The following is a 24318-nucleotide window of genomic DNA, read 5'->3' on the forward strand; positions in this document are numbered from 1 at the left end:
TATGCATATCATATGATAGATCTCCTCATGTTGAACAACTTTGCCTCTAGAACCATTTCTGTCAATCAAATCGTTAAATAAATATTTGCAATAATGTTAAAAACCTACTTTTGCGAACTAGTCCCTGGTTTTTTGCGCAATCAGAATTAAACCAGTCTAGGACAATTCTCTGGACTCTCTAGATCAATAATTATCAAAAAAAAAGTTGATTTTTTGCATTTGTATGGCTATAACAGGGCCATTTAGATAAGAGGTGTGGCAAAATACACTCAAAAGCCTATAAATCCTAAGGGGAAACTCAAAACTTCACGAAAATTGTTGGGTATATGTGGCATAACATGTTAAAGACACATGCAAAGTTTTATGGAGATCGGAGTATAGGGGGCGCTATAAGTGTTAAAAAGCTTTGAAAACCATGTATTCCCTATGGTGAATTGCCTGTAAATTGTATTTTCCATCTCTGTAATCAGGTGGGGTTAAAACAGCCACATAATATGCATATATTATGATAGATCTTCTCATACTGAACAACTTTGCCTCTGTAACCAATACTGTCAATCAAATCTTTATTTAAATATTCACAATTATGTTAAAAACCTCGTTTTGCAAACTAGTCCTAGGTTTTTTGCCTGATCGGAACCAAACCACAGCAGTATGATTCTCTGCACTCTCCTGATCAATTCATATTTAGACTTTATAAAGTCACTACTATAATATTTAAAATCACATTTTATCAGTTTATCACTTCATTTCACCTGATATCTCTAAAATTCATTCAGTGCTTAAAAACCTTTCATGCAAAAGGTGTCAAATGCTTAAAGACCTTAATTGGCTTGAACCCCGCTAAATGCTGCTCGCAGCTTTAATTAGGGGTTCAAGCACGAAGTGCTGAAACCCTATTGTAATTGTACTGATTTTTATTATTATTATTATTATTATTATTATTCTCCGCTAAAACGCATCGTGCAGACCAAACCGTAAGAGCTGGAAATTTGAAACTTTGTCAGATGGTAGTACTCATGTTGGGGAGACCCTGAGAAGCTATGACCCCAATTGGCCCATAGGTGGCGCTATAGCAATCAATTGCGAGAAAAGGCTCATAACTCCTAAACCGTTTGGTCCACACTCAAGTGTCATATATCATTGGAAAGCTGAGTCCTTGGCGAACAAAATGTATATCTCAGATTTTATTTCCAGTATGCAAATTTTTCCGCCATTTTGAATTTTATTGAAAACCTACTTTTGCAAACTAGTCCCTGGTTTTTTGACCGATCGGAACCAAACCAGTGTCAAAATGTTCTCTGGTCTCTGTTTATCAATAGTTATCAAAAAAAAGTTGAAATTTCGATTCATTTATGCTAATTGGCTTCAAAATGGACGTTCAGGGCGGAGCCTATTTTACTAAAAAGGCTATAACTCAAGAAGGAAATGAGATATCTTCACCAAACTTGGTACACATGTATATCGGCTCAATTTGAGGTCACGATAAAAAAATCGCGATGATTGGCCACTTGGTGGCGCTATAATGCGAAAAAAACATGAAAAGGGCTGTAACCACGCGACCGCTAGTCCGATTGACCTGAAAATTGGTATGCAGTGTCTTGGTCCAAGGCCCCATGTACGTCTATGAGGACATTGGCGTATCTAAAAAAACATGGCCGCCATCGGCCAATGAAATTTGAGCACCTATTAGATGGGGTTAACAGAGGCCGATCGGAACGAAACTTGATGGGCATGTTTGACTCATGGTCCTAGAGGTCTGTAAGAATTTTGAAAGAAATCGGCCACTAGTTGGCGCTAACGAGTTTTATGGCTCTGAAATCACGTGTTTTTTCACGCATCCACAAAATATGCATATCATATGATAGATCTCCTCATGCTGAACAAATTTGCCTCTAAAACCATTGCTGTCAATCAAATCATTAATTAAATATTCACAATTATGTTAAAAACCTACTTTTGCAAACTAGTCCCTGGTTTTTTGACCGATCGGAACCAAACCAGTGTCAAAATGTTCTCTGGTCTCTGTTTATCAATAGTTATCGAAAAAAAGTTGAAATTTCAATTCATTTTTGCTAATTGGCTTCAAAATGGACATTCAGGGTGGAGCCTATTTTACTAAAAAGGCTATAACTCAAGAAGGAAATGAGATACCGTCACCAAACTTGGTACACATGTATATCGGCTCAATTTGAGGTCACGATAAAAATATTGCGACGATTGGCCACTTGGTGGCGCTATAATGTGAAAAAAAACATGAAAAGGGCTATAACCACGCGATCGCTAGTCCAATTAACCTGAAAATTGGTATGCAGACATTGGCGTATCTCAAAAAACATGGCCGCCATCGGCCAATGAAATTTGAGCACCTATTAGACAAGGTTAACAGAGGCCGATCGGAACGAAACTTGGTGGGCATGTTTGACTCATGGTCCTAGAGGTCTGTAAGATTTTTTAAAAGAAATCGGCCACTAGTTGGCGCTAACTCAAAAGGGAAGCTCAAAAATTCACGAAAATTGTTGGGTATATGTAGCATGACATGCTGATGAAGCATGAAAAGTTTTAAAGAGATCGGACTATAGGTGGCGCTATAACTGTTAAAAAGCTATAAAAACCATGCATTTTTTATGGTAAATTGCCTATATTGGCTGTAAATGGACTTTTCCATCTATTATTTCAGTGTTTAAAATCTTGCTAAATAAAACTTAATGTCTTTAATGCCTATGTGGTTAAAAGGCCTTAAATGCTTGAACCCCGCTAAATGCTGCTTGTTATTATTAGGGGTTCAAGCACGAAGTGCTGAACACCTATTGTAATTGTGCTGATTTTTATTATTAGGGGTTCAAGCACGAAGTGCTGAACACCTATTGTAATTGTACTGATTTTTATTATTATTATTCTGCCGTAAAACTCATCGTGCAGACCAAACCGTAAGGGCTAGAGACTTGAAACTTGGCCAATAGGTAGTCCAAAAATCGAGGAGAGGTTATCAAATTATGAGCCAGATTGGCCAATAGGTGGCGCTACAGCAACCAAAAACGCGAAATGGCTCATAACTCTCAAATCGTTCGTCCTAAGGGTCAAGTGTCTTATATCTTTGGAAAGCTGAGACCTTGGCGAACAAAACGTATATCTCCGATTTCATTTCCGGTATGCAAATTTTTCCGCCATTTTGAATTTTGTCAAAAACCTACTTTTGCGAACTAGTCCCTGGTTTTTTGACATATCAGATTCAAACCAGTGCCAAAATGTTCTCTTTAATCTGACTATCAATAATTATCAAAAAAAAGTTGAAATTTTGACTCATGAACGAAAAGGGGCGTGGAAATGTACATTTAAGGCGGAGCCTATTTTACTAAAGAGGCTATAACTCCAGCAAGAAATGAGATATCTTCACCAAACTTGGTACACATGTGTATGGGCTCAGTCTTTGGTCACGATAAAAAAATCCCGACGATTGGCCACTTGGTGGCGCTATAACATGGAAAAAACACAAAAATGGCTATAACCACGCGACCGCTAGTCCGATTGACTGGAAAATTGGTACGCAATGTCTTGGCCCAAGGTACCATGTCTGTCTATGAGAACATTGGCGTATCTCAAAAAACATGGCCGCCATCGGCCAATGAAATTTGAGCACCTATTAGACAGGGTTAACGGAGGTCAATCGGAACAAAACTCAGTAGGCATATTTAACTCATGGTCCTAGAGGTCTGTAAGAATTTTGAAAGAAATCGGCCACTAGTTGGCGCTAACGAGTTTTATGGCTCTGCAATCACGTGGCGTTGCACACATCGGCAAAATATGCATATCATATGATAGATCTCCTCATGTTGAACAACTTTGCCTCTAGAACCATTGCTGTCAATCAAATCAATAAATAAATATTTGCAATTATGTTAAAAACCTACTTTTGCGAACTAGTCCCTGGTTTTTTGCCCAATCAGAACCAAACCAGTCTAGGACAATTCTCTGGACTCTCTAGAACAATAATTATCAAAAAAAGTTGATTTTTTGCATTTGGATGGCTATAACAGGGCCATTTAGAAAAGAGGCGTGGCAAAATACACTCAAAAGCCTATAAATCCTAAGGGGAAACTCAAAACTTCACGAAAATTGTTGGGTATATGTGGCATAACATGCTGAAGACACATGCAAAGTTTTATGAAGATCGTAGTATAGGGGGCGCTATAAGTGTTAAAAAGCTTTGAAAACCATGTATTCCCTATGGTGAATCTCTGTAATCAGGTGGGGTTAAAACAGCCACATAATATGCATATATTATGATAGATCTTCTCATACTGAACAACTTTGCCTCTATAACCAATACTGTCAATCAAATCTTTATTTAAATATTCACAATTATGTTAAAAACCTCGTTTTGCAAACTAGTCCTAGGTTTTTTGCCTGATCGGAACCAAACCACAGCAGTATGATTCTCTGCACTCTCCTGATCAATTCATATTTAGACTTTATAAAGTCATTATTATAATATTTAAAATCACATTTTGTCAGTTTATCACTTCATTTCACCTGATATCTCTCAAATTCATTCAGTGCTTAAAAGCCTTTCATGCAAAAGGTGTCAAATGCTTAAAAACCTTAAATGGCTTGAACCCCGCTAAATGCTGCTCGCAGCTTTAATTATTATTATTATTATTATTATTATTATTATTCTGCCGTAAAACTCATCGTGCAGACCAAACCGTAAATGCTAGAGACTTCAAACTTTGTCAATAGGTAGTCCAAAAATCGAGGAGAGGTTATCAAATTATGAGCCAGATTGGCCAATAGGTGGTGCTACAGCAACCAAAAACGCGAAATGGCTCATAACTCCTAAACCGTTCATCCTAAGGGTCAAGTGTCTTATATCATTGGAAAGCTGAGACCATGACGAACAAAACGTATATCTCCGATTTCATTTCCGGTATGCAAATTTTTCCGCCATTTTGAATTTTGTCAAAAACCTACTTTTGCGAACTAGTCCCTGGTTTTTTGACATATCAGAACCAAACCAGTGCCAAAATGTTCTCTCTAGTCTGAATATCAATAATTATCAAAAAAAAGTTGAAATTTTGACTCATGAACGAAAAGGGGCGTGGAAATGTACATTTAAGGCGGAGCCTATTTTACTTAAGAGGCTATAACTCCAGCAAGAAATGAGATATCTTCACCAAACTTGGTACACATGTGTATGGGCTCAGTCTTTGGTCACGATAAAAAAATCGCGACGATTGGCCACTTGGTGGCGCTATAACATGGAAAAAACACAAAAAGGGCTATAACCACGCGACCGCTAGTCCGATTGACTTGAAAATTGGTATGCAGTGTCTTGGCCCAAGGTACCATGTCTGTCTATGAGAACATTGGCGTATCTCAAAAAACATGGCCGCCATCAGCCAATGAAATTTGAGCACCTATTAGACAGGGTTAACGGAGGTCGATCGGAACGAAACTCAGTAGGCATGTTTGACTCATGGTCCTAGAGGTCTGTAAGAATTTTGAAAGAAATCGGCCACTAGTTGGCGCTAACGAGTTTTATGGCTCTGCAATCACGTGGTGTTGCACACATCGGAAAAATATGCATATCATATGATAGATCTCCTCATGTTGAACAACTTTGCCTCTAGAACTATTTCTGTCAATCAAATCGTTAAATAAATATTTGCAATAATGTTAAAAACCTACTTTTGCGAACTAGTCCCTGGTTTTTTGCCCAATCAGAACCAAACCAGTCTAGGACAATTCTCTGGACTCTCTAGATCAATAATTATCAAAAAAAAGTTGATTTCTTGCATTTGGATGGCTATAACAGGGCCATTTAGAAAAGAGGCGTGGCAAAATACACTCAAAAGCCTATAAATCCTAAGGGGAAACTCAAAACTTCACAAAAAATTGTTGGATATATGTGGCATAACATGTTGAAGACACATGCAAAGTTTTATGGAGATCCGAGTATAGGGGGCGCTATAAGTGTTAAAAAGCTTTGAAAACCATGTATTCCCTATGGTGAATTGCCTGTAAATTGTATTTTCCATCTCTGTAATCAGGTGGGGTTAAAACAGCCACATAATATGCATATATTATGATAGATCTTCTCATACTGAACAACTTTGCCTCTATAACCAATACTGTCAATCAAATCTTTATTTAAATATTCACAATTATGTTAAAAACCTCGTTTTGCAAACTAGTCCAAGGTTTTTTGCCTGATCGGAACCAAACCACAGCAGTATGATTCTCTGCACTCTCCTGATCAATTCATATTTAGACTTTATAAAGTCACTATTATAATATTTAAAATCACATTTTGTCAGTTTTTCACTTCATTTCACCTGATATCTCTCAAATTCATTCAGTGCTTAAAAACCTTTCATGCAAAAGGCGTCAAATGCTTAAAGACCTTAAATTGCTTGAACCCCGCTAAATGCTGCTCGCAGCTTTAATTATTATTATTATTATTATTATTATTATTATTCTCCGATAAAACGCATCGTGCAGACCAAACCGTAAGGGCTAGAGACTTCAAACTTTACCCGAAGGTAGTCCAAAAATCGAGGAGAGGTTATCAAATTATGAGCCAGATTGGCCTATAGGTGGCGCTATAGCAATCAATTGCGAGAAAGGGCTCATAACTCCTAAACCGTTTGGTCCACACTCAAGTGTTTTATATCATTGGAAAGCTGAGTCGTTGGCGAACAAAACGTATATCTCCGATTTTATTTCCGTCAAGAAAAATTTTCCGCCATTTTGAATTTTGTCAAAAACCTACTTTTGCAAACTAGTCCCTGGTTTTTTGACATATCGGAACCAAACCAGTGTCAAAATGTTCTGTCTAGTCTGAATATCAATAACTATTAAAAAAAAGTTGAAATTTTGATTCATTTTTGCTAAGGGGCTTCAAAATGGACGTTCAGGGCGGAGCCTATTTTACTAAAAAGGCTATAACTCAAGAAGGAAATTAGATATCTTCACCAAACTTGGTACACATGTGTATGGGCTCAATATTTGGTCACGATAAAAATATCGCGACAGTTGGCCACTTGGTGGCGCTATAACATGAAAAAAACACAAAAACGGCTATAACCACACGACCGCTAGTCCGATTGACTTGAAAATTGGTATGCGGTGTCGTGGCCCAAGGTACCATGTAAGTCTATGAGGACATTGGCGTATCTCAAAAAACATGGCCGCCATAGGCCAATGAAATTTGAGCACCTATTATGTTTATGGCTCTGTAATCACGTGGTGTTGCATACATCCGCAAAATATGCATATCATATGATAGATCTCCTCATGTTGAACAACTTTGCCTCTAGGGACATTGCTGTCAATCAAATTGTTAATTAAATATTCGTAATTATGTTAAAAACCTACTTTTGTGAACTTGACCCTGGTTTTTTGCCCGATCAGAACCAAACAAGTCTAGGACAGTTGTCTGGACTCTTTAGATCAATAACTATCAAAAAAAAGTTGAACTTTTGCATTTGGATGGCTATAACAGGGCCATTTAAAAAAGAGGCGTGGCAAAATACACTCAAATGCCTATAAATCCTAAGGGGAAACTCAAAACTTCACGAAAATCGTTGGGTATATGTGGCATGACATGCTGATGAAGCATGCAATGTTTTAAAGAGATCGGACTATAGGTGGCGCTATAACTGTGAAAAAGCTATAAAAACCATGCATTTCCTATGGTAAATTGCCTATATTGGCTGTAAATGGACTTTTCCATCTATTATTTTAGTGTTTAAAACCTTGCTAAATAAAAATTAGTGTCTTTAATGCCTATGTGCTTAAAAGGCCTTAAAGGCTTGAACCCCGCTTAAATGCTGCTTGCAGCTTTAATTATTATTATTATTATTCAGCCGAAAAACGCATCGTGCAGACCAAACCGTAAGGGCTGGAAACTTGAAACTTTGTCAATAGGTAGTACAAAAATCGAGGAAAGGTTATCAAATTATGAGCCAGATTGGCCCATAGGTGGCGCTATAGCAATCAATTGCGCAAAATGGCTCATAACTCCTAAACCGTTTGGTCCACTCTCAAGTGTCTTATATCATTGGAAAGCTGAGACCTTGGCGAACAAAACGTATATCTCCGATTTTATTTCCGTCATTAAAAATTTTCCGCCATTTTGAATTTTGTTGAAAACCTACTTTTACGAACTAGTCCCTGGTTTTTTGACCGATCGGAACCAAACCAGTGCCAAAATGTTGCCTGTAGTCTGTATATCAACATTCATTGAGAAAAAGTTGAAATTTCGATTCACGAAAGATAAGGGAATCAAAATGGACGCTCAGGGCGGAGCCTATTTTACTAAAAAGACTATAACTCAAAAATGAAATGAGATATCTTCACCAAACTTGGTACATGTGTGTATGGGCTCATTCTTTGGTCTCGATAAAAAAATCGTGACGATTGACCACTTGGTGGCGCTATAATGTGAAAAAAAACATGAAAATAGCTATAACCACATGACCGCTAGTCCGATTGACCTGAAAATTGGTATGCAGTGTCTTGGCCCAAGGTACTATATAAGTCTATGAGGACATTGGTGCATCTCAAAAAACATGGCCGCCATCAGCCAATGAATTTTGAGCACCTATTAGATGGGGTTAACGGCGGTCGATCGGAACGAAACTCAGTGGACATGTTTGACTCATGGTCCTAGAGGTCTGTAAGAATTTTGAAAGAAATTGGCCACTAGTTGGCGCTAACCCAAAAGGGAAGCTCAAAAATTCACGAAAATTGTTGGGTATATGTGGCATGACATGCTGATGAAGCATGCAAAGTTTTAAAGAGATCGGACTATAGGTGGCGCTATAACTGTTAAAAAGCTTTAAAAACCATGCATTTCCTATGGTAAATTGCCTATATTGGCTGTAAATGGAATTTTCCATCTATTATTTCAGTGTTTAAAATCTTGCTAAATAAAACTTAATGTCTTTAATGCGGTTGCTAAGGGGTGGAAAAAGAATGTTGTGGGCGGAGCCTATTTTACTAAAAAGGCTATAACTTAAGAAGGAAATGAGATATCTTCACCAAACTTGGTACACATGTGTATGGGCTCATTTTTTGGTCTCGATAAAAAAAATTGCGACGTTTGACCAGTTGGTGGCGCTATAATGTGAAAAAAACAACGACCGTTAGTCCGATTGACTTGAAAATTGGTATGCAGTGTCTTGGCCCAAGGTACTATATAAGTCTATGAGGACATTGGTGTATCTCAAAAAACATGGCCGCCATCAGTCAATGAATTTTGAGCACCTATTAGATGGGATTAACAGAGGTCGATCGGAACGAAACTCAGTGGACATGTTTGACTCATGGTCCTAGAGGTGTGTAAGAATTTTGAAAGAAATCGGCCACTAGTTGGCGCTAACCCAAAAGGGAAGCTCAAAAATTCACGAAAATTGTTAGGTATATGTGGCATGACATGCTGATGAAGCATGCAAAGTTTTAAAGAGATCGGACTATAGGTGGCGCTATAACTGTTAAAAAGCTTTAAAAACCATGCATTTCCTATGGTAAATTGCCTATATTGGCTGTGAATGGACTTTTCCATCTATTATTTCAGTGTTTAAAATCTTGCTAAATAAAACTTAATGTCTTTATTGCCTATGTGCTTTAAAGGCCTTAAAGGCTTGAACCCCGCTAAATGCTGCTTGCAGCTTTAATTATTATTATTATTATTATTATTATTGGTGGAAATCATTGTTCTTATTAAACTTTAAAAGTTTAAAATTTAAAACTATTAATGTAGTACTAGTACCTCATTTAACATGGCTGGAAATTCAATTTCCTGTATTTTTAATGCATTCTTTATGAGAAAAATAACTCTTCTGGATCAATAATCCAGTACTATAATAGCAAAAAATCAATTTAAACACTGTACTGCTTGAATATGGTTTCATTTTTTATTCATCTATTTATTTTATATTTGCAAACCAACATTGTTTTAGTATTATTTATATACAATACATTTTTTAAAGGTTCTCTATGTAGTATTTTTGTAGTAAAATATCCAAAAAACCACTAGGCCAGAGTTATATTATTTTGTTTAGCTGAGTTCTTACAATATCCTATACAATATCCTATACTCTTACAATAGCCTATTTGTAAATTGTGAGATAATTGTAATTTTAACCAAGGAGCCGGGACGTCTGAGGGAGTAGCCTGTCAATTGCGTCATATCTGTGTTTCTCTCGGTTTCTGGTTTTATTTGGCAGAAACGCTTTACTCTCAGCAGTGTGCAACAAGTGTCACATCAGCGAACGCACAGAGTAACATCATAACATCATTTTAAACACACTTAAATGTATCTAATATGATAAACAGAGCTGCGTAACCTCATACTCATGCCCGGAAAAGCAGAAATGGTGCCGGCGACTGTGTCCCGTCATAATAAAAGTCCCGCTGATCTCGAGCCGTGTGTTCTGTGACAATCGCTCCAGCGGCCTCCCTCAGCTCCTCAACACTCGGTCCTGCTCTGCTTCATACTACAGTAACATTAATAACCGCATCCTTGAACATGATTTCTGCTCAAGTCCTATCCTGATTCTTTTCCACCGGCTGTGGAGTGAAGACCACATGTCCTAAGATTCTGCGCTTGAACTTGGCGTCATCAAACTACGTATTTGTTTTGAAAAGGCGCCCTCTACTGGATGGAAAAATTACATAGTGCAGCTTTAATATAATTTTAATTAGCTTTTTAATATATATTTTCAGTTTTCATTTTAATTTTAGTTTAAGTTTGAGTAATTTTGTTATGTGATTTTATCATTTTTATCAATTCATATTTACTGTAGCTTTAATTTATTTTTATTTTAGTCTTAGTACTTTTAGTACTTTAACTTAAACATATTTTATTTCAGTAATTTACTGAGGCAACATTTCTCATTTTCATTTGAGAGAATTTCATTCTCATTCTCATTTTCATCGTTTTAAGTTAGCAGTCACAACACTGGTGCCAACTGTCTAAATGCATTTTATGTTGGATGATTTGAGGGCTCAAATAAATAAGCCTGAATGCAGAGCAGGTGCGTATGACGAAAACAGACAATGTGGAAATTCTGCAAATGGCTGGATGTAGGGAGTGCAGTGCACTGGTGTGTTACAGCATCTAATAAGGTTCCATAAGTAGCTCGGAGTCGGAGTCCAGTATAATAAACACATGAGACTTGATGTTTGCTCATTATTGACGTGCCGTTACCATAGAAACAGCATCCGCCAGACGTTAAATGGTGTGAGAGGGAAAGCTGAATGCTTCAAAGGCTATGAAACAAACTTGAATAATGATTAAGGGAATAGGCTGATTAAACATGAATCGAGTTGGAGTAGTCATCATTTTGTTTTAGAACACACTTACTAGTGGGAAAATCATTTTAACACAAGGACTCAAGTACTAAGATAAATGACCTGTGCACAAAAGACACTGGTGTACACTAAGCAGTTACATTTCTTAAAGATAATAATTAGTGGAATAAACATTTCAACACAGCACATCCAATCCCAGAATTCAGAGTCAAAACAGATTTCTTTTTTAAATAGTGCTTTCAGTTGTATTAATTATGTCATACTGCCATCAATTATACCGTGACCTTCATTTGTCTGTGTATAATGAAAAGGCAAAAGCACTTCGATGGAAGTTATTATAATGCAGTCTGCATGAATACCGGCACTGCTTGCAGACTTTCAGACACTGTTCTGAATTCACTTCTGAGAATTCCTGATCAAACATGCACACTGTAACCACTAACTGAGAGAAACCATGATTAGTCATGCTTAATTTCAGTCATGAACACTTTATGTGGATTACAGCAGGGCGACAGCGATAGATGCAATTTCCATTATGTAAATGCAACCCTTTAAAGGAACCCAGCATCTCCATGGTGACCGTCGAATAGAGTGTGTATCTTTCCTATGTGTGTGTGCGTGTGCGTGTGCGTGTGTGTGTGTGTTGAAGTTGATTTCACACTCTGGCAGGACAAATCATATTCCACCCACACATACATAAAACACACATACACACGTTCATTCTGAGGGAGTTCTCGGTGGCAAGTGTACAAGCTTAGGAACAGATAAACCACAGGGTGTAAGAAAAGTCTTCCTATAACAGGGAAGCTCATCACTATGGAAACAATGGCACAGTCTGGAGCACAGGCTGCGAGGGATACTAGTTGGAAGTCCCTTCGTTTCCTGTGAAAAGGATCCAGCAATGACTATAAAATATGCACATATCAAGTTTTAGGATTATTATCTTAGAGATGATAGTGTTTGCCTGGAAAGTATGTTTTATTTATTTATTCTTTGTTTGTTTGTTGACTAGTTTATTGAATGTGCCTTATATAACCTAAGCTCAGGTGCCTTAATTTTTTTTTTTTTACCTGGAACAGTCCCCAAATTGTGCTATTGCTATGTCATGCTTTTTATGGCATTACACATACATCTCAGATCAAAGAAGAACTGCACAATTAATCATTAAAAAGCTCATGATCTTCATTCAAACACTCAAATGACAATGATTTAGGTATGCTACTAATTTGGGGTCTCTAATGTTTTCTTTATGTTTTTGAAGTCCCTTAGCATATGCTCACCAAGGCTGTATTTATTTGATTAAAAAGCAATAAAACACTGAAATATTATTGAAATATTTTTAATATAGCTATTGGTGGAATATTATTATAATTAAAAATAACTGTATATTTAAAATGTCATTTATTAATGTAAAGGCCAGGCTAACTTTTCAGCAGCCATAAATCCAGTGTCACGTGATCCTTCAGAAATTATTCTAATATGCTGATTTGGTGCTAAACAAACATTGTTTATTAATTATCATCAATGATGAAAACAGTTTTGGTTCTTAATAATCGTTGTAAACTGATCTTTTGTTTTGTTTTTGTTTTTTTAATATTTTGATAAATAGAGAGATCAAAAGAATGACATTTATTTGTATTTGTATTTTTAGTTTTTATTACATTATGGCCCCGTTTCACAAACAGGGCTTAGGCTAAACTAGGATAAGGCATTCGTTCAATTAGGACATTTAAGTAACTTTTATAGCCTAGAAAAATACATTACTGGTGTGCATCTTTAGACAAAATAAATAGCCACTGACATATTTTAAGATATGTCAGTTCAAGTTTCTTTCAATTAAAACAACTGTTTTACTTTATGTAAAACAACAAATGCATTTTATAGGACTAGCTTAAAGGGATAGTTACTTTGAAATTACATTTTGAAATGTTTTAGCTTACCTCATGGACATCCGAGATGTAGGAGTATTTGTTTCCCCAGTAGTTTCAATTTTGATCATTTTAGGTCAAACCGTTCTTGTCTGTGCCTCACATAATGCAGGTCTATGGTCACCACCTCAAAGAGCATACACAGAGAAGTCCAAATTAAACAATCCCCCATCGTAAGTACACACTGATGGCCTAAGACACGAAACGAGCGGTTTGTGTGAGAAAACGAACAGTATTTATATCGTTTTTACCTCTTGTACACCACTACGTCCGACTGATCCGAGGGCGCGTGCGTGTTTCCTGTTGTGACATTCACGCGTTCTGGCTTTAGTCTGCGCAAGTGAGGAAAGCGGCGGAAGTGGTATCACATTCTTGATCAGTGTACTCTGGTTCAAATAAATATGGTTGTGAAAAAAATTCAATGTTGTCTGGTAATATATTGAAATCTTCTTCCATTGCGATGTCATTTACGTCTAAATATGTTTAGATCTTCACAGTGAAAGGTAACACTTCCCAAATTTCTGTGTAAACAATGAGAGACATACACGCGCGAGAGATCCACTTCCGGTGCTTTCCGCGCTTGCCCAGACTAAAGCCAGAACGCGTGAATGTCACAACAGGAAACACGCACGCACGCCCTCAGTTCAGTCGGACGTAGTGGTGTACAAGAGGTAAAAACGATATAAATACTGTTCGTTTTCTCACACAAACCGCTCGATTCGTGTCTTAGGCCATCAGTGTGTACTTATGATGGGGGATTGTTTAATTTGGACTTGTCTGTGTATGCTCTTTGAGGTGGTGACCATAGACCTGCATTATGTGAGGCACAGACAAGAACGGTTTGGCCTAAAATGATCAAAATTGAAACTACTGGGGAAACAAATACTCCTACATCTCGGATGCCCATGAGGTAAGCTAAAACAAAATTTAATTTCAAAGTGAACAATCTCTTTAAGCCTTGTCTGTGAAACTTGTGTCTTTACTGTCACTTTTGATCAATTTAATGCATCTTTGATGAATAAAAGTATTAATAAAAATAAAAAAAAACAGTGACCCCAAGCTTTTGAAACATAGCATACAGCTCTGAATTTTTTTAGAGACCACTTAACATTGAGAAATCAATGTTAAGTGGTCTCTTCATTTTTTCCAGAGCTGTATGTCTACTAACCCGTTTCGTTTTTCCATTCGTACTGTGCAGTCTGCTTTGAAAAATAATTGCAGTCAGCGAGTAGTGGGAATTTTTCAACATAATTTTTCTGTGGTTACATACTGTAGATATGCCAGTAGGTTCTGACACATGATGAGTTAAGTCTATAGGTGTTATGAGCAACAAACTTCCATATTGAGTAAAAGCCTAGTTTAGGTCTTTTGTATAAGCTCCGTTTTACTAAAGGTACGGTTAAAGGAGCGTGCAAAGATACGCATAAGCGATGTTTATTGTAAATGCAGATATCGAAAAGTGTCCAGATATCACCATCAGTTCACTTTTTTTTCTCCAGAATTATGAGAATCGCAATTTCTATTGCAAGCAACAAAAAAAAGTGATTCTCAATTGATTCAGAATCACGCAGCGCTAGTTTTTATCTTATAGTTTTCAGCTTATACTTTTTTTTGATTTTTATCTATTTTTATACATAGATCACAGGTGTGAACCATCTCTGGCCCTATCTAAATGGAGCGCAGACTAAAAAATAGGCCAAATTGAGATGTTAACCAGTACTGACTCTCACTCATTTGTCATGATGAGATGATGTACTGAACGTACGCAGAAATATGACAAAGCGGCGCTGTCTCACAAAGCTCAGTCTTAAAAGCTCTTATTGGATACCTCACAATTATGCTTCCCTCTGTACGAGAAGGCCGGAGAAAGTGGAAATCGAACTGTCAGATAATTTATGCAGGCCATTTCTGTTATGTAGCTGCAGCCAGGGGAAAAAAGGGCTTTTAATAGATGGGGGTCATCCCTGTGTGGAGAGGGGGATGAAAGTGTGAGCTGTTGTACTTCACTTCACTGAGGACAAGACAACTTCCCCAAACAATTGCCACAAGGCATTTTTTTTTATCTTTCTTTCTTTTTCTTTCAAAATTCATACCTTTTTACTAGCATTTAAATAAAAGTTACTTGTCGATTGCTAAGTGACTTCATTAGGAACTCTAACATAATACATGGTTTAAAAATGAAGGTAAACAAAGATCATTTGACCCTTGTTGGTGTAAATTATCTGAGCAATTCAAGTCAAACTGTCTACTAAAGATTCTCGTTTTTACCTTTGTGGGCAAGATGACGTCTAGCTAATCCTAACGTTTTTTTTAGTTTTTTTTTAGAACATCTTGTGACAATACAAATGTGGATTATTCCGTGCATTAAGCCACCAAAATGGAAATATGAGGAACAAAATGGCGATGAGTCATACTGTGACAGGTGCAGTTTTACCAAGAGACAGAGACTAAAAAGTATGTATTTTAGTAAGACAACATATGCAAATATATAGTTTCATGGTCATTTATAAAATATGTATGACTAGGAAATGTCCTCGATTCATTCGGCATCGGCAGGTGTGGCATGAAGTTATTTTGGAGCCTGACAAATCATTCACACTTTCTAATGCTCTTTTTCTGTGCTGTGCTTTTTCTCAGCAGTGCAGCACTAAAGCCTTTCCCAGGCTGCTGTGTGACAGCCGGATCAGTGTGAGCAGTCCTGAGAACCCTGCTGTGTCAGGTAGGAAAAAACAGCAGGTCTTTTTAATTGAAAAGGGATCGAATCACCCAGTTAGCAGAGGATAGTCGAGCGACTTATGTATGTACTGACAAGAGACAAGGATTGGAGCACACGCAGCTATTGATCATGATCATGTAATTTATTTCCCACGGTTAATAGACTTCACACTCCCAAGCCAGATTGAAGGATGTAGGGGAGGGGATAACAGGACAGATAGGGTCTTCAATGTATTTATGACCACTAATATATCAGGGGGGTTCATGGTTACAATATTTAGTGAAGCACAAATGCATTGAAGCAAAATCCAGCACTGGAAGTGCTTCCAAAACCAGGGACAAAACCACACTGGATATCATTATCAGTGCGCCCAAACGGAATTGTATTGCTTACATGCAAATGAATGCCCTGAGAAAGTACTAAGAAAAAGTGCCAGTCATGGCACGTACAAATTGATTTCACATTGATTAGTTTGAGTAAATATTTTGATATTCAAGCTGCTCAATCAGAATACTTATTCTTATAGGGATATATTTGACATACACATAATTTGAACAATCAGTGCTGGGAATTTACAAACTGTAGTCTGTTACTAATTCCAAATTGCATGAATGTAGTTAGTTACACATTTAAGGTAATATAATCTGACTACTTCTTGTTTACTTTTTGACCTAACTCAATGATCATATCAATTTGAATAGGACAGTCCTGTATCATATTGCTATAAATACACACACAAAAAGAAAATAATTATTTGATATCAACAACATAAAGTGCATTAAATATTACATTAAGGCGGGGTTTGCCAGACTGGGGTTCATAATGGAACTGCAAAGGGGTTTTGAGTTTAATGAAAAGCTATTAAAGGGTTAGTTCAGCTAAAAATGAAAATTCTGTCATTGATTACTTACCCTCATGTCGTTCAACACCTGTAAGACCGCCGTTCATCTTCAGAACACAAATGAAGATATATTTTAGTTGAAATCTGATGGCTCAGAATTCCTCAGTCATTTCCTCTCTCAAGACCCATAAAAGGCACTAAAGACGTTGTTACAAAGTCCATCTCACTACAGTGGCTCTACAACCAATTTATTAAACAACAAGAAAACATAAACTAAATAATGACAAGTGATGGCCGTTTTCAAAACACAAGCTTCTGAGCGTTGTGAATCATTGTATCGAATCTGAACCGCTGATTCGATACGCTGATTCATAAAGTTCCAAAGCTTCATGAAGCAGTTATGAAATCGGTCATCACTATCCACAACTTTCCTGCAAGTCTTAGTGGGCGTCGCCATGACACTCGATACTTCCGGTTGACGGTATCTCAGTTCCGGTTTAGCACACGTAACATTTATGCTGCGTTCACACCAGACGCGAGTGACGCGAATAAATAGCGCTATTCGTGCGAACTTGGACGCGTGAACATTTTGACTCTATTCGCTTCATTCACTACACAACAGACGCAAATTTGCGTCACGGGAGGGGCTTCTACCAGGCAGCGGCAGTCATCAGAAGGACCAGCCGAGTTAAGGCTGCTCTCGCTTGGGTTGATGAGCGGGTCTCTCACCTCAGAAACCTACTTGCTTCCATAAACCATGCAACATAAATGGACCCGTTTGACATGTTGCCTAACACCATACGCACCCATTCAATGCCCAACGAGCTTCAAATAAACTCAAGAATTGTGATGTAGAAGTAATATTTATATTTTAATATTTGTAATTGTTGAAATCATGTCAGACATTGTCAGTAGACTTTTTTTAAATCAACATGAACATAGATGCATGAACTTCAATTAATTTAAGTGCATTGTAATGAAAATGAACAATTCATTGCTGTAAATTGAATTATTGAGTTTATATAATATATTACTTTAACATTTAAAACAGTACAACTGTATATTTTTTTGCAAGGAGTATGTTTATTGTTTTCAATAATTTACAGATTTAATGTGTAGCAAGACCGTTACCGGCGTGTTCTACGTTGCCATAGCAATCATGGGAAAGGTCAGAGTTCAGGAAAGTTGTGGATATAAACTGTTATTTAAGGTTTTTTTGCACACAAAAAACTATTTTGCTTCATAAAGTGTTGCTTCATAAAATTACTGTAGAACGGCGTGGACTTTGTAACAGTGTCTTTAGTGCCTTGTATGGGTCTTGAGAGAGGAACTGTCATTGTGGCCAATGGAGACCTTTCTGAGCCATCAGATTACTGACAACTAAAATATCTTCATTTGTGTTCCGAAGATAAAACAAAGGTCTTACAGGTGTTGAACGTAATGAGGGTGATTATTGACAGAATTTAAAATTTTGGGTGAACTAACACTTTAAGTAATTCAATCTTAAATACGTAAAATTAAAAAATAAACAATCAAAATAAGGTATTTACTAAAAACTACTTTTTTTTTTAGTAAACTACTTAGTTTTTTTTTACCTGCATGTTATGTGACCATTAACCGAAATCAGAGAACCATGAATGTCATTGTACTTATGAACAAAACATTTCAAGGGGTAAATATATAAGGTCAAAGAGGTTCAGTTGACAAAAAGCATGCAAATATAAAATCAATTTTTAAGTTAATGTGTTTGAAAAGACAAAAGCCTGCCAAAGACAGTAGCTAATACATGGTTAAATGACTCACTGAGTCATAATTACAATAATACTTCATGTGTTTCAGAAGTTGATTAGATATGTAATGTCGCAATGTACGATAAATATATAATAAAATACGGCTTAAGCGATAAAAAGTTAGTTTGGAGAATCAGTGAATTATAATTAATATACTGTCATTGTGAGAATAACGTAGTAACGTAATCAAAAAAAAGTACTGCAGTCTGATTAAGAGTATTTTAAATCATGATACAATCTAATTACAAGTACTTAATCTTTTTTTAATCTAGGTTACATGAAATAAATTACTACCCAGCACTGTCTACAATATAGTGAGATGCAGATTCAGTTTTCATCCCATTAATTTGATAATTAATCTTCAAGAAATGTCAAGGAGCAGCAGACTCCTTAAATGTATTTATCCACAACTAATCTGTGTCATATTTTGTGTAATGTCAGCAAACGGCTTTCAGATATATCTTCCAGAAAGATGGAAGGCCTAAGAAAAGCTGACCAGCACATCTTTTTACTTGACTCAGATATATGCATATAAATATATGAATCATAAATCCACTAAATTAGATTGTGAGGCAAACATAAAGCTTTTATGTTTAAAGCCATGTTTTTTTTTATCATGCGGTCTAGTCCATTCCAATTTAGATTTGTTTTGTTTGTTCATCGAAGTGAGCAAGCAATCATGGTAAAATCAAAATGTGCAGCTAACTCTTAATCTACCATTAATTTGGACACATTTTACTGTAAAGCAAAATAAAATATGTTACTTCAACACTTCCTGAGGACATATTTATCAGTGGTCATTTTTAATCAATTTGAAGTTGAATTGTGACAAAAAACCACATTCACATGATAGTCCGAGTGTCCTCAATGTCTTTTATATTGTGAGTGGGTTGATTCACATCTGAGGATAAGTGCTAATATAATACACAGCATCTTGCCAAAAGCTGTATAGCTTCAAAGAAGACGAGTCTCATTAGCTACATCTTATACCAAAGTGGCATATCTTGTAGTTTGTCTCATTCGAACAGCCATTTAACACTGAGCCATTTGCAGAATATGTTCAGTAACAAGAACATCTGACTCATGCCTATCCAACACAACACAGAGCAAATGTCAGGTTTGGAGAGTAAATGTTTTCCGAACCAACAAAACCCATGAAGTCTTCCATTTACCAGAGACCGAAAATCTGTGTTGCTTTATGGATCATAGCATCGGCTGTGTTCTTCACATGCTTCATTTTAATTAAGGCAAGTCTGAATGAAATATAGTGTGGTCCAGATTAAATACGACTGATGGACACAATCTCCCCAGCTGCTTTTAAAAAGACACATTAAACTGCATGGGAAAGATGGAAAACGATAAAGCAGTGCCTGTAAATGCATAGTGCCATCTAGGGGTTTTTATGTTGGACAAAATAAAAGGAACGAGCCCTGAAAGACCAATTGTTAACACATAACACTCATCTTGGGGAAGAAAATAGGAAATCGAGTGCTAAAGTGCGTTTTTCATAGATATAAAGAACATCATTATCAATAACAACATCTATGAATAATTCTAAAAATGTTGCTGTACCGAATGGGAAACTAAATCATTTGTGACCATCATAGAATAGAATGTTCTCATAAGATTGCTATGAGAAAGTTCTGCAAATGATTTCGATATCTTTTTTGAGAAAAGTGACTGAGGAAATATTCAGCTGAACCTCTTGAAGAGACTTTCTCCAACAAGAATCATTTCCGAAATATTGCTTAGCAACAGCCCACTGAATACTTAATGAAATCCTTGAATATAAGTGATCCACTTAATAAAGGTTTCATTTATTCATGATCATCTCATAAAGTTCGGAACTGATTAAATCTAATGCAGTGATGGTCAGTAATTGTAAGACAGGTTGCTCATTCATTGGAAATGTCTTCTTTTTACTCTTTTGACAATTTGCAGCTCAACAGGCTATGATGAATATCAATGGTATGGTATTTTTTAGCCTTATGATTTTGATAGACCACAAAAAAAAAAAATAGTATTTTCTGGGTACTTAATACATGTGGTCTGCATTATGAACTTAAGTGTTCGTTCAGATGAATGGACATTCTTGTAGCCTATATATATGTTTTCTGTGACATTAACCTTCATATTATCCTATAGGATATATATATATATATATATATATATATATATATATATATATATATATATATATATATATATATATATATATATATATGTAATTCAATATCGAATAACTCAATCTTAGCAGCAATTAATGTTAAAGAGCTTTAGACCATGACTTGTGCAAAATGCATACAAAATGTAACTTTTGCAATTCATAATAGGCCTATGCAAAATATGACTGGAGCAATCAACATGGACCAAATTTAAGCATTTGTCAAATCCATTCCTCGCTACTTATGCAATACCACTAAAGAAAATGCCATTGGTGTTTTAGCATCCTTTAAAGGACTATTATCCCATTGTACCCAAACTTATAGAAAAAAGTGTGTGTAAGTGGTTAACTCTAGAAATAAATAAATAAACTGTGAAATTGTTCATATCCATGTCAAATGAGACACAAATAAAAAATATCCTATAAAATAATATATATATATATGTATATTTCTATAAATACTATTTATAAAAAAATAATAATTGATAACGTCAAAAAGTGTGGTTCTACTAACAAAAACTATTAGTATGTATAGCGTTTTCGAAGACAATAGAATGGTTCAGCTGCTTCTGATGATGCGAGCTCGTGCTCCTCTCCGTTACTGTGGAAACCAACTTCACATCCTGCTATACACCAATTCCTACCAATAACCACACTGAAACTTCAGCACGCAAACAAACTGTTCATTAGAATTGACTAAATGTATAAAACCGAACAGCTGTACACTATGCAATCACATTTATCTATATAAGAAAGAAGATGACATAACTTACAGCAGTTGGTTACAGCGAAACTGTTAGCTACTTCCAGATTGTCGATGTGAGGCGTAAGTCTAAATTCAGCCGTTCCAAACTGAACCATTCCGATCCGAAACGCGCTGTATTCCTGATCAGCTCCCCTCGGAAACAAGCCCCCTGCACGACACACCAAGATATGTTGAACATAATCATACAGTTCACATGGTTTTTAACAAAAATGACGCCCATATAAAACGCTACGTACCAATTTGAACACTTGGAGAGCCTCCAGTTGACAACCCACATAAAAGGGAAATGAGACAAATCGATAAATTCTTAAACTGTTGCATCTCCACGTGTGTGTTCACCCGCTGTATGAAGGAAGTATTTGTCGTTTGCAGTGTTCAATCAAATCCGTGACATATTGAGGCGTTGCTGGAGAATGAGAGCGGCTGCTGTCTGCAGGTGGTTCCTCTATCGCGGACTCCTGCCTCAGTCCCGCTTCTGGAGGAATAATGCAGATCTCTCTCTCTCTCTCTCTCTCTCTCTCTCTCTCTCTCTCTCTCTCTCTCTCTCTCTCTCTCTCTCTCTCTCTCTATTCGCGCGCATTCCTATCAGTTGATACCTTCACTAAGATACAGTCACTGCACGAATGATAACGAGACACGTATTAAATAGTGGCAATGATAATTGGATCTCTGTCAAACATGTGCCAGTTCTTATTTTTTCTGTTAATTTTGCTTTAATAGATTTTTGAAAAACATTTAAACAACTGTATAAACACAATTTGGATTAATGGCTACATTAAGTGCTACAAATAAAAAGGTTGTGCCTAACCATTAGTTATATAAAGACTAAAATACTGCCCTTGCACCTTGAATAAAGGTTCAAATAGCCTATTGAGCATATTTTCCAAAAAGTCAGTACTACTGTGTTCTAGCCACACAAACAGCAGGGTCTATATCTGTTTTGTCTTATATAGTCACATGACAACAAAATGGCTTCCCTCATGTTGGTTGCACCATGGATATGTAGTAGATGCCAGATTCTCGCTCTAGACACATCAGCACACCCACCATCGTGGAACGATCAGAGTGACATCATCGACATTTACAGTAAGAATCAATAGCCATTTTGACACATAGCGTCTTTAGGCCCTACTGGTAAATTACCAGTATAAGAGATCATGTGTGAACAGGGCCTTTTCAAAAATAAGGAAAGTTTGTAGCATTACCAGTAAATTACAGGTTTATGTGATTTAGCACGGAATGTAGATGTTCCTTATGTTTGATGTACGCTGATGTAAGAAGTCTGCTTTGGGTCAGTCATGGAGATGACTACTCAGTGCTGTTTACAGTTAGATTTTTAATAGTTTTTATGTGTAAATATTGTGCAAGATGATGATCTTTGATCGTCCTGCCACGTCTCACAGCTTTTTCAACGGGTCGCACTTCGCGACCCAATCTTCTTTTTCATTCATTAGCACTGTGGCTCTGCAGTTATGTGTGTTTTATGTTTTTAAGAGCAGGCGGATGAAGACAATGACGCGGCATTTAAAGATAATTTCTGAAGACTGACATCACAGGATTTACCTTTATTTTGAATCTGATATGTGAATAGTCTCTTACTGGTAAAATGCCATAATATCTTTGCTTGTGTGAAGCAAAAATATTATGGTTTACAGTAATTTACTGGGATTGCTATGTGAAAGGGGCCAATGATGCCACAACATTGCGAATGGTTCCTAAAGACATGGGATAACTAATTTTGTTATATTACGGATGTGTTAGCTGACGCCTTATCTTGTTGTATTGTGTTAGCTAAGCAGATATGGATATTCATATGGCTGCAGACTCAAAGTCAATTTGACAGACCAGCGTATTTACAGCTGCCATTAGAAAAAGCCAATGATGAGGCTTGTATATTCATCTGAGTTATACTAAGCTGACTTTGATTTTGCTGATAAAAGTTGTTCAAATATTAATACGAATTTTAAACCAAATGTATTTACCGCTCCTCAAATAAATAATAATAAAAGAGTCAAGATTAAAATGATAAAATAGGCTTCTTACCTAATAGATATTCTGGTCCATTTCCCCCTTTAAAATGTAATGACTCACTCAATGAGAACAGGCGATCATAAATTAATGGATATTTTATAGTCATACAAAAAGCACTAAATGAGACAAGTTTTACCATTAATTTAGGCTAAATATAGAGAATACATCAATGAAAGGACTGCAAAGCGGGCTGTATCTAGGCATTCTGGGCTCCTTCCTTTTTCAAAATAAAATTAGAATTTGTTGTAAGCCCCATACAATTCTAAATTGGATCTGTGCGCCCTTGGAATCATTCCCGCCATTCACCCCACTTGCTATTACTCAGTACTAGAATTCTGGACTTCCTACATGTTGGCCAAATATCTGACGTATAGAAGTTTGATTGCCTTCAGGACCATGGACAGGTCCCTCTCACCCCCACAAAACCAATGACATGAAAAGTAACTGATCTGATGAGCTGAACATATATTTTTTTCTCTGGATACCCATGTCTATGATGAAACAAAGTCATTAAAATTTCCTGAACATTTTTCATTGCACCACTTTGAATACACCTATCCCAACCAATAACAGTTTGTACCTCTGTACCCCAACACTTCAAGTCATAGTTTTGCAGTATACATCACAGAACACTAAACCCCAGTCTCTAGTAAAAGACCTGACTGCTTTCACTGCTGAATATATAATGGCAATGAATCTACAAATACTGCTCACGGATATCTGATTGAATTTTAGGTAATGTTCTGTTTCCTCCCCCTCCTTT

The 24318-nt window shown here is 36.5% G+C and overlaps 1 protein-coding gene across 6 annotated transcripts in view; it reads right to left on the reverse strand.

Moving 5' to 3' along the window:
* gria2b (glutamate receptor, ionotropic, AMPA 2b) overlaps positions 1 to 22018 on the reverse strand; it is a 71730-nt gene extending 49712 nt beyond the window's left edge. For 3 of the 6 annotated variants that reach the window (XM_067457455.1, XM_067457456.1, XM_067457457.1), the window contains exons 1-2: positions 21761 to 22016; positions 21532 to 21672 (exon numbers count right to left, since the gene is read on the reverse strand). In XM_067457455.1, the coding sequence (XP_067313556.1) occupies positions 21532 to 21672; positions 21761 to 21845 (226 nt within the window). In that variant the 5' untranslated portion in view covers positions 21846 to 22016. Of the gene's footprint in view, positions 1 to 21531; positions 21673 to 21760 lie in introns of all 6 variants that reach the window. The other 3 variants (XM_067457459.1, XM_067457458.1, XR_010908356.1) reach the window with 2 other exon arrangements.
* Positions 22019 to 24318: the final 2300 nt, after the last annotated feature.

Source organism: Pseudorasbora parva, chromosome 11, assembly GCF_024679245.1.
Source record: "Pseudorasbora parva isolate DD20220531a chromosome 11, ASM2467924v1, whole genome shotgun sequence".
Lineage (NCBI taxonomy): Eukaryota > Metazoa > Chordata > Actinopteri > Cypriniformes > Gobionidae > Pseudorasbora > Pseudorasbora parva.